This window comes from Arachis hypogaea, chromosome 8 (assembly GCF_003086295.3).
Source record: "Arachis hypogaea cultivar Tifrunner chromosome 8, arahy.Tifrunner.gnm2.J5K5, whole genome shotgun sequence".
Taxonomy (NCBI): domain Eukaryota; kingdom Viridiplantae; phylum Streptophyta; class Magnoliopsida; order Fabales; family Fabaceae; genus Arachis; species Arachis hypogaea.
In genome coordinates, this window is record NC_092043.1 from 8,934,889 (window position 1) to 8,951,504 (window position 16,616).

The 16,616-nt window shown below is 26.9% G+C and overlaps 1 protein-coding gene across 1 annotated transcript; it reads left to right on the forward strand.

Moving 5' to 3' along the window:
* The first annotated feature begins 8,126 nt into the window (after positions 1-8,126).
* Positions 8,127-12,204, forward strand: LOC112705976 (stearoyl-[acyl-carrier-protein] 9-desaturase 6, chloroplastic). The gene is made up of 3 exons (XM_025757035.3): positions 8,127-8,528; positions 8,666-8,959; positions 11,519-12,204. The coding sequence occupies exons 1-3, from the start codon at positions 8,148-8,150 to the stop codon at positions 12,089-12,091; spliced, it is 1,248 nt and encodes a 415-aa protein (XP_025612820.2). The 5' UTR covers positions 8,127-8,147; the 3' UTR covers positions 12,092-12,204.
* The last annotated feature ends 4,412 nt before the right edge of the window (positions 12,205-16,616 follow it).

A 16,616-nucleotide genomic window follows, 5' to 3' on the forward strand; every position in this document is an offset into this window, starting at 1 on the left:
AATCCCCTAATAATGTAGGGTAGATATCTATAAATCATTAAATAGACCACGTATGAAACTGATGCTAAATTTTAATGACTTATTAGTGCATCGATATTAAAGAAAAATAATGACTTAGTACATAAAGTCTTAGTCAATGCCAACTGTTGAATCAGATATATCAGTTATGTAGCTAGTATATACTCAAATAATAGCAGCATTATTTATCAATTTTTTTTTATTCACTGCGAGAACCAACAATGAAATAATTAAACAATCTGCATATATAGTTGTTATTAGAAGTGACACTACTAGTACTTAATATAATACTTACTAAATGAAGTGAGATTGAAACCCAACTACTCAAGCAAAACACTTTATGCCGTTTATGGTGAAACCTACCTCGAACCTTTACTATTCACAATAAGTCAATAATGAGATTTTTTTACTACTATAAAATAAAAAAAATTATGTTTTAAAAAAAAATATTCTAACTTTAATTTTTTAGGATACAAATTTTTTTTAATATTTTAAACAAATTTATCATACCCTAATAAATTTCGTTATTTCATTAAGGTTCACGAAAAGTACGAAGAACCTTAGTAAAGTAACGAAATTTGTCGGATACAACAAACTTGTTTAAAATACCAAAAAAAATTTATATTCCAAAAGTTAAAGTTAGAATAATTTTTTTTCAAAAGATAAAACTTTTTTAATTTTATAGTAAAAAACAATCCGTCAATAATGTGTATCGTTTCACGGGGAAGTGAATAATAAATCACTAATTTTATACCATATATTCAAGGAGATAAAAATAAAAAATACACATAAAAAATTAATTATTATATATTTATATATAAAATATATTTTTAATATATATTTTATATTTTAACATATATTATATAATTATTAATTTTATGCCTAATTTTTAACTACACGTAGTATATATAATTGATAAATAAAAGCATATCATAATGTAAATAAAATATTTATGTTAGGTATATATTAAAATTTGTTATTAATATAGAATATTTATTAAAATATAAAATATATATTAGATATAAATTAAATTACATATATATTTATATAGAAATATATAATAACTGATAATATTATTAGTGAATAATTTTAATATATAAATAATATTTTTAAAAATCAAATCATATCCACCGATTTTATTTAAAACATATACACGCGCTCATTTATAAATTTCTTTTTGTAGTGTGCCTAAGAGCTTTTTTTCTTAAACAACTTGTGTCCATGTAAGAATTTTTCTAAAAAAATTAGGTTTGATGAGTAATACGTACTATTTTCAAAGGAAAACAATGCTGGTCTAGACACTTACTAAACCCGATTAACAGAAAACCACACACGTATTACCGTTAAACCTAAACATAGGAGACTATAGTAGTCTTATGAAATACTTGTTAACTACGTGCCTAAATAGCCAAATCCCAAATAGGAGTATAGGACACATCTTCTTTTCATATTAAAAAAAATAAATCACACAAAATATATCCAAATTATTTTATCGATAACAAAAATGTCTTCAAAATTTGTTATAAAAAAAATGAAATTATTTAAAAATATAACAAAAATATATAATCATAAACTAATATGTTTTACATTAACAAAAAAAAAATAATGTGACAAATAAAACTTACTATATAACAAGTAAAACTCTAGTTTTTTAAGTATCACATTTTCATAACCTATTTTTAAATTGCACATTTACGAAAATGAGTTTTAAAATTTTTATTAATGTAAAATTAATCTTATTAAATATAAACTAAATCAACTAATAAAATTAACTATTAATATAAAATATATATTAAATTATATATATTTATACATAAATATATAATAATTAATTTTAATATACAAATAATATTTTTTACGAAAAATTAGTCGCCGCATGATTATAAGCCCTTGCTGCTGCTTCTGCTGTCTCAAATGTCCCGCGCAATTCCCAGCCACACCCTTCTCTTCCTGAATAAAACACATACACAATCATCAAAATTAATTTATCAAATATATTCTTCTCATTTTAGGTATTTTTTATTCCATAATTCATTCTCGTCATATTCACAAAATATCTACAGGATTAATAGTTGAGATAATTAGTAGATATTTTTGTCTTGAGACAAAATTAGGTCAAAATTTTTTTTGACCGAAAAACTAAGAACCAATTAAAGAGTTCAGTAACATAATTTTGAGTCACGTTATCTCTGTATTTCTGCATTCCAAAACAAATAAAAAATATCGTAGGAACAATCACATGATTATAGGGTTAGCAATGGATAATAATAGAGTAAAATTTATACTTCACCCTAATCTTATTTACAAATTTAAAATATCTCTTTAAAATACAATCTTATCTTATTCATAAATTGAAAATTTTTAATTTTAATTTTACTTACATTCTAAAATTCCACACTTGACTCTATTTAATTTAATCCAAATAAATTAATTTTTAAATATACGAATAAAATAAAAAATATAAAATTAAACTCATTAAAATTAAAAACAATAAAATTATAATAAAATCCTTGTTAAAATTATAAAAATAAAAAGATATGAATTTAATTTTTATCAAATTTATTATATATATATATATAATAATTTTTAATTATATATTATAATATATCAAAAATGCAAGTTGGTCAGATTAAATTTAAATTCGCACTCGTCTCTACTCATAACTCAATCTAATCTGTCATAAATTAAGTTGTGAATTCTATTCAAATGAATTGAATCAGATTGAATACATGTAAATAAAGTTAGTATTACTAGCCCCACACATAAAAAAGTGATAAAGACAAAGTGAGAACGAAGATTGTGAAATGCATGATGATAATGATTGAAGAGAAAAAGATAAATTACTAGAGGGGGTGTCTAGGGTGGCGAATCTCTGACGCCCAGCAGGAGCCCCACTAGCGCTATACCAATGTTTCAATTCCCTTTGGTAAAATAACTGAGTGAGAAACAAAATTAAATATTATTAATATTTAACAAGAAGAGAGACAGAAGAGAGAAATGGGGGTTGCTGTAGCTAAACTATATATAAAGAAAGAAAGTACTCATTGAAAAAAGTGGGAGATGAAGGAAGGAAGGATCATAAGGGGAATTAAATGCAATGCAAAGTGATGAAAATTTTTACTGTGCGGTTGTCGGGGGATTGGTCGGAATAGTTGGTTCCCAAACAGTCCCACATGCAATTAAGGTTTCACCTGCCTGTCCACTACTTTTAAGTCGTTTTATCATACATAGATAATTTCTAATACATTTAAACATTATAACCAAATAAAATACTTAATTTAATCTAATTAAATATTTTAAATTTATATGTTCATGTTCTTTTTTTTTTATCTCTCTTGTATATATATATATATATATATATATATATTTTTCTTTCTTTGTCATTTTTATCTTTTGTTATTATCGTCGTTACTATCACTACCTCCTCTTCCTCTTCTTCCACCACCACCATCTTTATTATTGTTATCGTTATCGTTATCGCATACTTTTTCTTTATTGTCGTTCTTTTATTGCTGTTATTATTGTTGTATCTTTTTCTTTTCTTCCTCCTCTTTCTGATGATATTACAATATTATGTGTTTCTTTTTTTTATTTGATTTTTTCTTATTTTTATTATTGTTAACAGAATAAAACAAGAAGAATAATAAAAAGATAAAACAAGGAGAAAATAGATGAGAAAAGAAAAAGATAACAATGATAAAGAAGAGGAGGAAAAAGAGGAGGAATTTGCATGTGCGTCGTTATTATTAAGTAATTTTGGTGCATTCTAGATTTAAATAAGATGTACTTGGTCTGTATTTGTTTTGAATTGAGTTTGTTTGTGTGTCGTCATCATTAAATAATTTTGGTACATCTTGAATTTAAATAAGGTGTATTTGATTTGTGTATTTTGAATCGAGTTTGTTTGTGTATCGTAATTTCAATGCATTCTAAGTTTAATTTCAATGCATTCTGGTCTAAACTTGTTTTAAACCGAGTTTGTTTATGTGTCGTCGTTAATAAGAAATTTCAGTACATTCTAAATTTAAATAAGGTGCACTAACTCAAAATTCTTCTTCCTCCTTCTTCTCATCTTTTGCTTCATCTTTTTTTTCTTTTTCATCTTTTTTTCTTCATCTTCTCATTCTTATTTTATTTTCTCATAATTATTCTTATTTTACTTTCTTGAGATGAATAAAACCAAAAAGAAAAGAAGAAAAAAAGAAGAATAATAAATTTCAGCCCATTTCTGCTAAAAGTTCAATTCAATAAGTATGAACCTAAATTTATTCAATTAAATAAAATTTTAATATAGTACAAACATATTCATTTAAATCTAATATGAAAAGTAATGCTACTAAAAAAAGAAGAGCAATAGAAAAAAAGAAAGAAGAAAGAATATAAAGAACAAAAAAATACAGCATTAAATAAGATATTTTTATGCTTTTGTAGTAAAATTTCAGTATTAAAACTATGACATCATTTATATGTTATTGTTAAGAAATTTTGGTATTATCTTTTTGATAAATTCTGCACAATTCAAAATTCTTCTTTTTCTTCTGCCTCATTTTTTGCTTCGTTTTCTACTTCTTTTTCATATTTTCTTTCTTCATTTTTTCTTTTTATTTCATTTTCTCATAATTCTTCTTATTTTTTTCTTTAGAGAGAAATAAAATAAAAAACAAACAAACAAAGAATAAGTGACTATAATAACATGAAGAGGAGAAGAAGAAACAAAAACAAAACATAACAACGTAACAGTAGCACCAATAGAAGAAAGAAGAGGAGACACACGAAGATAAGAATTGTTTATATGCTTTGAGTGGGGCACGCAAAACATCTGTGAAGCAGATGTTTTGTTTGTATCAGTAAAACGTATGTATACATACTGCATTTAATAAAAATAATTTTTGTTGGGTTTGGACTAATTTTATTAGATTTAATTAAAAAAATTAAATATGTGTAGTGGGATTGTTTCTAATAATATTCAATTTTATTCCTATTTTAACATATTTAATTTATGAAATGTTAGCTTCCACTAATAAGCAGTTAGAAAAACTTTTTAGTTATAAAGCTGAAATAGAATTAATGGGTGATACTTGATTATAATTTTAAATATGCTTCTCTAGTTTTTATTATTTTTGATGTTGAAACGATTTTTTTTATCTTTGAACAATAAATTTTGATATATTAAGAATATTTGTATTTATAGAAGTTTTAATTTTATTTTATATTTATCCTAATTGTTAGTTTAGTTTATACATGACGAAAAAGGATATTAGAATGATGTTAATTTTTGAATATTTAAATAATAAAAAAATATTTAAGGATATTGAATTATCTTTTTATCAATAAAAGAAAAATGAAACCCACTTTTGTAAATATGTGAATAAAAAATAAGTTAGGAAATTGTGATGGAAATTATTTTTAATGTAAAAATTGAGATGATGTTTTAATTGAATATTAATTAATATTTGAAATGTATTATAATATTGTGAAAATTATTTAATACGTTCTCACATGTTGGCTAAAATATTATTAAATATTTAATATATTTTTTGTATATTGGTCAAGATGTTATCACGTGTTAAACACGTCTCCTATATTAACTTTTTACCTACAAAATACATCTACATATAATTATATCAAATAATCTCATTTCTAACAAAAATACTAATATTTTTTTCGTATAAAAAAAATCAGCTAAATTGTGATGTTTGAAAATTAAGTTGAATAAAAAGTGAGTCAATGTGGCTAATTTTTTTTATATTGGGTTGTTATTGGTATTTTTCATTAATATTATAATATTTTGGTGTAATACAGTGTTATGGGATAAGAAGAAATCGTGAGTAACGATTTCAAATAAGACAAAAAAAATTAAAAAAAGTTAATAGAAATCGTGAATTACGATTTCAAGTAAGACAAAAAAAATAAGAAATCGTGAGTCACGATTTCAATTTTTTAATTTAAAAAAAATGTGATTTATGATTCTTTTGTTATGCAAATCGTAAATAACGATTTGTATTATGCATCACATTTGTGAAATACACCTATTTTAACTCATATTATTGTATTACACCATTTCATTCATCATATAAAGAATAATTAACTCAGTCAATGCATGTTGCGATTTGATGTTAGAATTTTTTTTTTAATACTGGATCTGAATTGGTGTAATCCATTAAAATATCCAAAAAATTATATTTAACGTTACTGTGAAAATATACAAAACATCACTACCGTTTTTTATTTTTTTAATTAAAAAAACATCAAAACGTCAATGACGTTTTCCTATTTTCAATTTAAAAAAATTACTCCATGCAAAACAGTTCTACCATTTTGTGAAAATTATATATTTTTTATTTTTTAAATGGAAATGAAATTACTGTTTTGTATTTAACAAATTTAAAAATTATTTTTACATACAAAACATTATCTTTTAAAACGTAAAAAATTATTCTGTACAAGAATAAAATTCACATACACTAAAATATTAGAGCACATCACACAATTTGTTCTAATATAAAAAATATCTGCCCTGCAATCTTATGCAAACAAAAGTGGCCACACAACTCAATAAAGGGTAGTTATTTAAATAAAAACATTTAAAATATCTTTTTTAAAGGTATTTTTTATTAATTAAAATTTAATATATAATCGATTAAATCATGTTATTTTTATTAAAATTAGGCCAAATAATTTAATTTAACCAAAAAATGGTAAATTAAATCTTGAATTGATTTAAATTAATATTATTTTTTATAAAAAATAACTACAATATTTTTATTATAAAAAATGACTAAAATATTCCTTTATATATATATATATATATATATATATATATATATATAAATTTTGAAAATTCTCAATCCTAACCCTATAACGACAAAAAAGTAAAGGGTTAGAATTTAAGATTCTTAAAATTAATATATATAATAGGAATATTTTAGTCATTTTCTATAGTAAGGGTATTTTAGTTATTTTCTATAAAAAATAATATTAATTTAGATCAGTTCAAAATTTGATTCATTATTTTTTTGGTTAAATTAATTTATTTAGCTTAATTTTGACAAAAATAATACTATTTAATCGATTATATATGTTAAATTTTAATTACTAAAATATATCTTTAAGAAAAAGACGTCTTAAACATTTTATCTGAAAAATTCCTCGATAAAAGAAATATCGGAGAGTTCTTCACTCAAACATAAAATAATATAATTACGTTACTTTCATATTTTTTCCCGTCAAATAAAATATTTAAATAAATTATAAGCTTAATACATCTCTTATTTTATTAATTACTTTTTAAAATTAAATTAAATTTATTCAATTTTAATTTTAATATAGTATTATAGTCTATTAGATTTTATATTATTTGTTCAGTCTCCTATAAATATTCTAAAGAGGGTTACAAATCTAACATTTTTTAAGAAAAAAAATCCTTAAATATATAATATATAAATATAAAATATTTGGAGTTGAATTAGACTCAATTCTAATAAATTTAAACAGCAACGACAATAATAATTTACAATTATATTATGTTTATACTAAAATTAGTCATTAATATAAAATATATATTAAAAATAAACTAAATAACATAAATAATATATAATAACTGATTTTAGTGACTAATTTTAATATATAAATTATTTTTAAATAATATATATATTATTGTAATCAAATTTTTTTTCTCTTTATATATATAAATCAGTAACAACAACAATAATATACTATGAAGTATAGATATTTCGCTAAATTATTGTGTTCGCATGTTGATATATTTTAGATTCGACACTTATTCGACACTTGTCAAGCACACTGTCTTTTATATAACTGTATCTTACAACAACTAAAACATAATTCTCCAAACACATTCAGTTTTATTCTTAACCTATATATATTCCTGAAATGAGTTTCTTGAAATATCATATATTATTATTTATTCAGATAAAAATTATTTTAAATATTTTATACAATTAAAAAAGATATTAAAAATATTTTATAATATTAAATTGTATTTAAAATAATAAATATAAAAAAATATTATAAATTTTTAAAAAAATACTTTATAATTTATACATATTTCCTGACTGTTTACGTATTGCTGGTTCACTATTATAGCCTCTGTTTCACAGTATAAATAGATGGCTAGTGGTACATTTGTTTCTCAGAAAATGGCAGTGCAAGCAACGGTGATGTTCACGCCCAAGAGGGTATCACCTGCATGCAACAATAACGATTCCCATCACAGACAGTCCAAAATATCCAAACTCTGTTCTCCACCACATGCAATCTCACTAAGACAGGCATATGCACCTACACTACTTCCAAATGCACCTTCTTCAACCCCCAAAACCCCTAAGACGACACACTCAATGGCACCAGAGAAGATTGAAGTTTTCAAGTCACTTGAGGGTTGGGCTTCACAGTGCATCTTGCCTCTTGTCAAGCCCGTCGACCAAAGCTGGCAGCCCCATGATTTGTTACCAGACTCGTCCCTTCCGGTGGACGACTTCAATAATCAGGTGTGATGACAAATAATTCTTATTTATGGTCTTTATTTACTGATTATTGGTTAAATTAAAGTAATTAATTGGCTAGTAATTTTAGTGTCCAATTTGCAATAACATTTTTGATTATTTGATGCATGTAAATATGTCAGGTGAGGGCCCTAAGAGAGCGGACTGCTGAGCTTCCAGAAGATTATTTAGTGGTTTTGGTGGGTGACATGATCACTGAGGATACTTTGCCCACCTATCAAACATGGATCAACCAGCTCGATGGCGTTGGGGACAAGACGGGCTCGTGCACAAGCCCATGGGCAGTGTGGTCTCGGGCTTGGACCGCGGAGGAGAACAGGCATGGAGACTTGCTCAAAACCTATCTGTACCTTTCGGGTCGAGTTGATATGCTTATGATTGAGAGGACCATCCATCACTTGATTGCGGCTGGCATGGTGAGTCATACATACATGCATATATTTGTTTGGTTTTTCACCGTGTATCTAATTCGATGATTAATTTATTGCACTTTCAATTAAAGATTTATTTCAGTAACCTACTGTATTCATAAAACAAAATTTAAATTTCTAACCTTTATTTATTTAAACTGTGTGAGCTGACCAGTCCACTGCCAACCGAAGTTGGTTTAAATGCATATATAATATCTCCTTTCAACTATTTTCTGCCCGATATAAATATATTGAAAGTGTGTTGTTTACTTGTTTATATTTATGCCGTTTGTTTGAGGTGAAAATGGATGAAAAGAAAAAAAATAAATTGAAAGAAAAATGATTATTTTCTCTTGTTTGATCGAGAAAAGATATAAAAGAAAAAAGAAAGTTGGTGAAAAAGTATTGGTTGGACCATCAAATTTTTTTTTCTCCATCAATAGAGAGAAAATAGAAAAAAAAACTAAATTTCTTTTTTTATTTCTAATATTACCCTTTTACTTTTTTAATATATTTTATAATATAAAGGTAAAATTATCTTTTTATAACATTTCTTTTCTTTTTATTTTTTTTTCATCTAAATACATCTAAAGAAAATAAAAATTCACTCAATTTCTTTCCTTTTTTTCTTTCTTTTCTATTTCTTTCCTCTTTATTTCTTGAACAATATAAATAAACATATTATATCTTTAAATTATTCATCTAAATTTTAATATTAAAATAATTATCTATACACTTAATAAAATAAATATTTAATATATCTATTATTCACATTATTTAATATTTTCATTGTTTATCTATACCCTTTTCCAATATTTATTTTTGTCTCATGTTATTAAATAAACATCTAAACATCAGCAATGTAGAGCAAAACCTATTATTGATGCGAATCCCACGTGTCAAAACAGTACGAACTCTATATATATATATATATATATATATATATATATATATATATATATATATATATATATATATATATATATCATCATTTAAATATTTTTGTGGCAAGAATATTGAATATGTATCTTTTGCGGTTTGAGACCCAAATTTTCATCATCCCTATCTCAGTTAGCTTATTCCATGATAAATCAATTTCATTGTCATTTAAAAAGAAAAAGAAATTGACTTAATTCAGGGTTAATTTAGTAAAGTTTTTTATTTTTAAAATTTGCTTATTAAAATTAATTTTAGAAAAATAACTTTTTAATAATTGTAGTACCTATATTCAATTAATAAATCAAATTAAAATGACTTTCAATTAGTATAAACAATAATAACTGTATTTAATAAATTAATTTTTAAATTTTAAAAAACTATAATAAATATAAATATAAGAATAAATTTAAATATTTATTAATATATAAAATTATATTAAATATTTTAATTTTAATAAATATAAATTAACTTTAAAAAATTATAAGCCCAAATACATAATTTTTTTATTTATCAAACACAATGAGTATCTTTTCAAAAAAGTTTATCAAATTAAACCTCTATAATTTAGTTGTCAAGTCTCTTATTTAAAAAAAAAATCCGAGGACATATATTTGAGACTGGTATCCCTTTGTCAGTACTTTTATTTGGTAAAGAAAAAGGTGATCCACAAATTTTATTTGTCAAGACATACATTTATATAAATTATTATGATGCATTTTATGGGTAAAAAATATAAAAGTTTTAAAAAGGTCTAACGATGCTGGAAATATGAAAAATTTTAGGCTTCAGATTTGATAAAGATTTTTGGATAAGTACTTGATAAATATAAAAAAACTAGGTATTTATATTTATAGTTTTTAAAAATTAAAAATATTTTTTTCGAAAGAATATTTTTTATAATTAACTTATATTTATTAAAATAAAAATATAATATAAATTTATATATTAATCAATAAATATACTTTTATATTTATATATTTATTACACTTTTTATAAATTTTAAAAATTATTTACTAAATATAATTATTATTGCTTATACTTACTAAAAATATTTTTTACTTTTTAGTTCAATTTAATTTACTAAATATAGATAATATAATTTAAAAAAATAACTTTAATAAACTACTCTCCAAATAATTAAAAACTTTAGGAAACTGGTCTCTTTACAACACCAATGATTTTAGCCATATTATAGGCATATATGATATTAACTAATTAATTCCCCACCTTACCTTTGGTGATGGGATGTTAATGGAGTATTTTCAAAATTGGTAATGCATGGTAGAGGGACAAAAAACAATAAACTCAAATAGTGTAATTAAACTTATTTTATTTAGTATTACTTTATTATAGAGTATATTATATAAAATAAAAAATATTTTTTAGCTAATATTTTTTAGTTATTAAATATTTCCTTTTTAAAGTTGTCTTTTCCAAAGTCTAATTGGTTTTCAAAACGTAATTACTTTTATTGTACAAATTGGTCTTCCCTTAGCCCCTTATTAGTTAGTGCCTGTCTACTTCATTTTGCAGCATCGTTTTCATTCTTGAAACTTCTACATTACATCAAAATTATTTTTCAAAATGCATTATTTACATTTTAATAATTAATTTGTTCCGGTATAGGATTGGAAAACTGACAACAATCCGTACATGGGATTTGTGTACACATCATTTCAAGAACGAGCCACTTTCATTTCACATGGCAACACGGCTCGACTTGCCAAAGAGAACGGCGATCCAGTGCTTGCACGAATATGCGGCACCATTGCTGCAGACGAAAAGCGCCATGAGAATGCATACCAAAGGATTGTCGAGAAGCTTCTAGAAGTGGACCCCAGTGTGACAATGCTGGCAATATCAAATATGTTGCGTAAAAATATCACAATGCCAGCACACTTGATGCACGATGGGAGGGATCCACACCTCTTTGATCACTTCTCTGCAGTGGCACAACGACTTGGTGTATACACAGCCGCTGATTATGCTGACATTTTGGAGTTCTTGATCCAACGGTGGGAATTAGAGAAGATACAGGGATTAACGAGTGAGGGAAGGCGTGCACAGGATTTTGTGTGTGGCCTTTCACCTAGAATTAGAAGGTTACAAAAACGCGTAGATAAAAGAGCACGTAAAATGGAGCCACAGGGTGTCAAATTTAGTTGGATCTTCAATAAAGAGGTGCCCTTGCTGGTATAAAAAATAAACAAATTTTTGCATTTTAGAATTGATTTTGGTGAAATTTATTTCATCAAAATTGATTTTAGTTAAAGAGTGATTCTAATTAATAAAGTACTATATCTATGTCAATGTCAATTTTGTTGTATTACTATTATTACTACATGTCAGTTAAATGATGAAAGATAAACTCTGCCTCTATCACTTCTTTTTCATATTTTCTTGTAGGATGTTTGGTTTGCGATTTGGACAAATCGATTTTTTAGAAAAAAAAAATTAGAAAAAGTCTAAGGCACCAGTTATTTTTTTATTTTCTGGCCAGTATTTAACTATTAAAATAAAAATGAGCGATTTTTTATTATTAGATGTAATTTCACACCATTAAAAATACTATTAATGGCCAATTGATAGTTACAAAACACCAAAATTACTAATTCTCTATCATTCTTCAAAAAAATATCTAAACTAATTATACATAAAATATTTGGTTCAGTGTGGTTTGGCTTTTTATATGAGACCAACTGAACTAAATTAATCCAATTAAAATTAGATCGATTTGGTTTGATTTTTCAATTTTTAAATTAATTCTAAAATTTTTTATCTTATATATAATTTCACAAATGTTCTCTTTCACTTCTCTCTTTCCTGTATTTACATTGAACTAACAATATCTATGATTCCATGTTATTAACCAATTCAAAAATTAATAAAAAAATGATTAATTTTTAATCAATTAATTTGTTATATTTGTAAAAATTGTTAATTTTTTACATGACTATGTTTTAAATTTCTTGAGACTAGACAATCTTCCTTCTTTCACATTCTATTCTTTTCCCATTTCATTTATTATTGTAAGTCTAAGCTACTCAAGTTGGTTCAATTGCACAATCTTTTTTAAGAATTGTAATTTCTCCTGGCATGCGGATATCCGCAAAAATTTACCTGGCGGGAAATAAATATGGTGAAAGAAAATTTCGTGGGTGGCGGATACGGATACCTGTCTAATAAATGGGGCGGAGATAGGGGAAGAGATACCCGCCCTGTGGGTACCTGTATAATACTCGCGAATATGAAATTACATACCCTTATATATATATTAAGTTAAAAATCTAATCTTTTACCCTAGATCTTAGCCTCACTTTCTCATTCAGTATATTCATTCTCTTCTTCACCCAACAGTCTCAGCTAGTCACCTCCTTCTTCCTCTGCCTACAATTGCTGCTTCTTTTCTCCAATAATAGTGTTGCTGCTGTTTTTCTCCCGCCTTGCCACCTTGCCAACCACTCCAAGGTTCTCTACGTCTCTGCCGCTCACAAGCCTCATTGTTGGTCACCGTCACCTTCACTCATTCACACCATAAATCACCGCCCGCTCACTCACTGTCTCACCTCATCGTCGTTGTGTCCTGCATCGTGCTTGTTCAACAGCGCCGTTGCCTCCTGCTCCATGCTCGTTAATCATTGTCGCATCTTCCTAATCGGTCTACCTCGCTATTGTCGCCTCCAGCAGAATCATCACCGCCACCACCAGCGTCGTCGTCGCCTCCAACAACTTCTTCGCCACTCATCATCGCTGCCTCCTGCAGCCTCATCGTCGCCACCGCATCAATAAGTCCCTTCCTCTGATTAGTTTCTTTTGAGTTTTTTTTCAATATTTGGGGTTTAGGGTTTGTTTTATGTTTGAAATTGTTTAAAATTGTTAATCTTCTGAGTTTGTATTTTTATTTGTGCAATTGTTATTGGATTTTTGTTTTAGAATTTAGGATTTGTTCAATTGTTAATTTTATGTGTTTGAAATTGTTAATTTTCTAAATTGTTGTTAATTTTTCTGAATTTGGATCTTTGTTTGTACAATTGTTGTTAATTTTTCTGAATTTGGATCTTTGTTTGTACAATTGTTGTTGAATTTGAATATCTGCTTGTACAATTTGTAAAATCCGTAGATATCCACGGATATCCAGGTCCCCAACGGACGGGGGGCATGTCTCCATCCCCATGAGATCCGTTGCCATCCCAAATCTTCTTGGCTAGTGTATCTTGAAAATTACCTTACTCAAAGAAATAAAATCAAAACAGAGAATAAAAATCTAACAATCCTCAACCAAAAAATCAGAACCAACAACCCTAAACTTGTAAACCAAAATATACAAATAGAATTGAAAATCATTAATCAGAATCAATGCTAAACCCCCAAATCAAAATAGAACAAAAAATTCAGAATTAAAAAACAAAATCAGAATCAACAACTCAACCATAGAATTAAGAACAACCCAACCAATTGGATGGTAATCAGTGGCTAAGAGAAGGGGATGAATCTTGACCTCACTTTTAACTTGCTTGTAACTTAGCTTTTTGTAGAGAGAATACAGGAGATGCTTTATTTTTGTCTCTTGACATGGTAGGAACTAGAACAAAGTTACTTAAAGATAAGTGATAGTGAAACGTTGCTGAGTAGAGAAATTAGGAGACACTTTATATTAATCTCCTAAGTAATAGAACCAGTAAAAAGTGATACACAAATGTATCCTGATTTGGCTACCTAGTGCAATGAAGCCTACATATAGTCTCCATCACAACAGTGATAGAATTTTACTATTTTTCAACCAATCACAATCACCAAGTTTTTCTAGGATATACCCAATCCTATCTGGGACAAGTCTAGATTTTAACCCAATCTGCACTTGACTAGGAATCACCCTAGCTTTCAACTACAAAATGCTAACCCAACTTGTAAGAAAATCCTCTCAAGATCATGACACAAAATAGAAATACAAACAAATTATTTTGAAATAACTTAGCTTTTTCTCCAAGTCTAGCTTTCCGCCTTTTTCACTCATTGGATTTTTCTTACAAACCTCACCATGTTTGCATGTTTTCTAATCAAATTTAGACAAACTAAACTGAGAAAAAGAATTACAAAATGAGAACCATGAAGGAGAAGAAAAAGAACAGCTCAGGGAGATATAGGAACCGAAACCAGTGCTCTATCTCTCTTGCTTCAATCCTTGGTCGTTCACCCCCATTATAGAGAAATGAAGTTTCCATGGCTTGAGGCATCTTCAAACATGGTTCGTCTTCTTCTCCAACAATCAGAATTAGCAGCGGCATGTTCAGAGGGGAGAGAGAGAGAGAGAGAGAGAGAGAGAGAGAGAGAGAGAGAGAGAGAGAGAGAGAGAGGGGGGGGGGGAGGGGACTGAGGTAATGGCATGCAACCTTACTTTTTTCTTTCATAATTTTTATTCAAGCTTCTTGAATCGGGGCCCTTGATCTTTGCTTTGGCCCTAAATTTGTTTCTTGGCCGTGGATGAACCACTGAGCACTTTTGACTTCACTATCTTCATAGTTGCTTGAAGGGTGTTCGGAGCTTAGAGGATTTTTTCACGGTTTCTTGGTGAAGCACAAATGGAGAAACCACCTTTTTGTGATCCTCTGTTGCGTTGAAATTTTTCCTCTATTGTAGCCTTTTTACTTTCCCTTTCTTGCTTAAAAATGGAAGCTGGCTTTTCTTTCTTCTATCTTGCCCTAGCTCTAGATATTTCCACTTTCTTCTTTCTTGATTCAGAGATTGATGTGATTAGAAAGAAAAAGTGAAGGGAGAGAAGAGAGTTTGGTTGTTCAATGAAAGTGAAAAAAAATTCAAGTGAATTGAAGTTTAAGTTTAAGAGTGTTAGGATTTGGTTGTGGATCACCATGTTGGGCTTGAAGTGGATATGGGCTCACTTTCTTTCTTTTCTCTCATATGGTTCAGCAACTTCTAATAGAACAAAGTTTGATTATGTTTAATATGATGATGGGCTGGTGTACGTGTGTGTGTGCCGCTTAGTGGGCCACTTTTTCATGCTTCTTGGGCCACTGTTATTTAATTAGAATTTTGCACACTAAACAAAATATATCGCACAACCGATTTGATAATCATCCCATATTTAGTCATCACTTTAAACATGGTTTGTTTTCTATACCCAACAATCTCTCCCTTGATGACAAATATTATTAAAATAAATTGAAAGAAAAAGAGAGTAGATTTGAGAAACTTTTCTTTGATGTTTCATTTGATATTCAGCTCCCCCTTTCCTTTGATCTTTAAGCTCCCCCTGAATGTTTGCATTTTGTATCCTAATACCAACAAGCTATTCATAGAAAAATATGCCAAACATTCAATGATTTTCAAAGTTTTCATTTACCAACCTTGAAACATTACACAAACAAAGCTAGTCTAGATATGTTTTAAAACTCAAGCTGCAAATTTAGGTGCAAATCAAATTCATAAACAATAACTTCACTTATCATTTATCACATCTTAAAACAGTAAATTTCCATAAGTTCAAATCAAAGGTAGCTGAGGCAGCTAATTTTGCATTGCAGCTAATGTCAATTCATTTTCTTCATTTTCCTTTCTCCCCCTTTCGTTATCAAGGAGGAAAACTTGCAAGAGTCAGATCAATTAAGCATGTGAATCAATAGCAATAAACTATAGCTATTATAGTTATTATAAAAAAGTATTAAAACAATGTTCAGAAAGCTGAAAAACAGCAAAGTAGAGTGTTAAT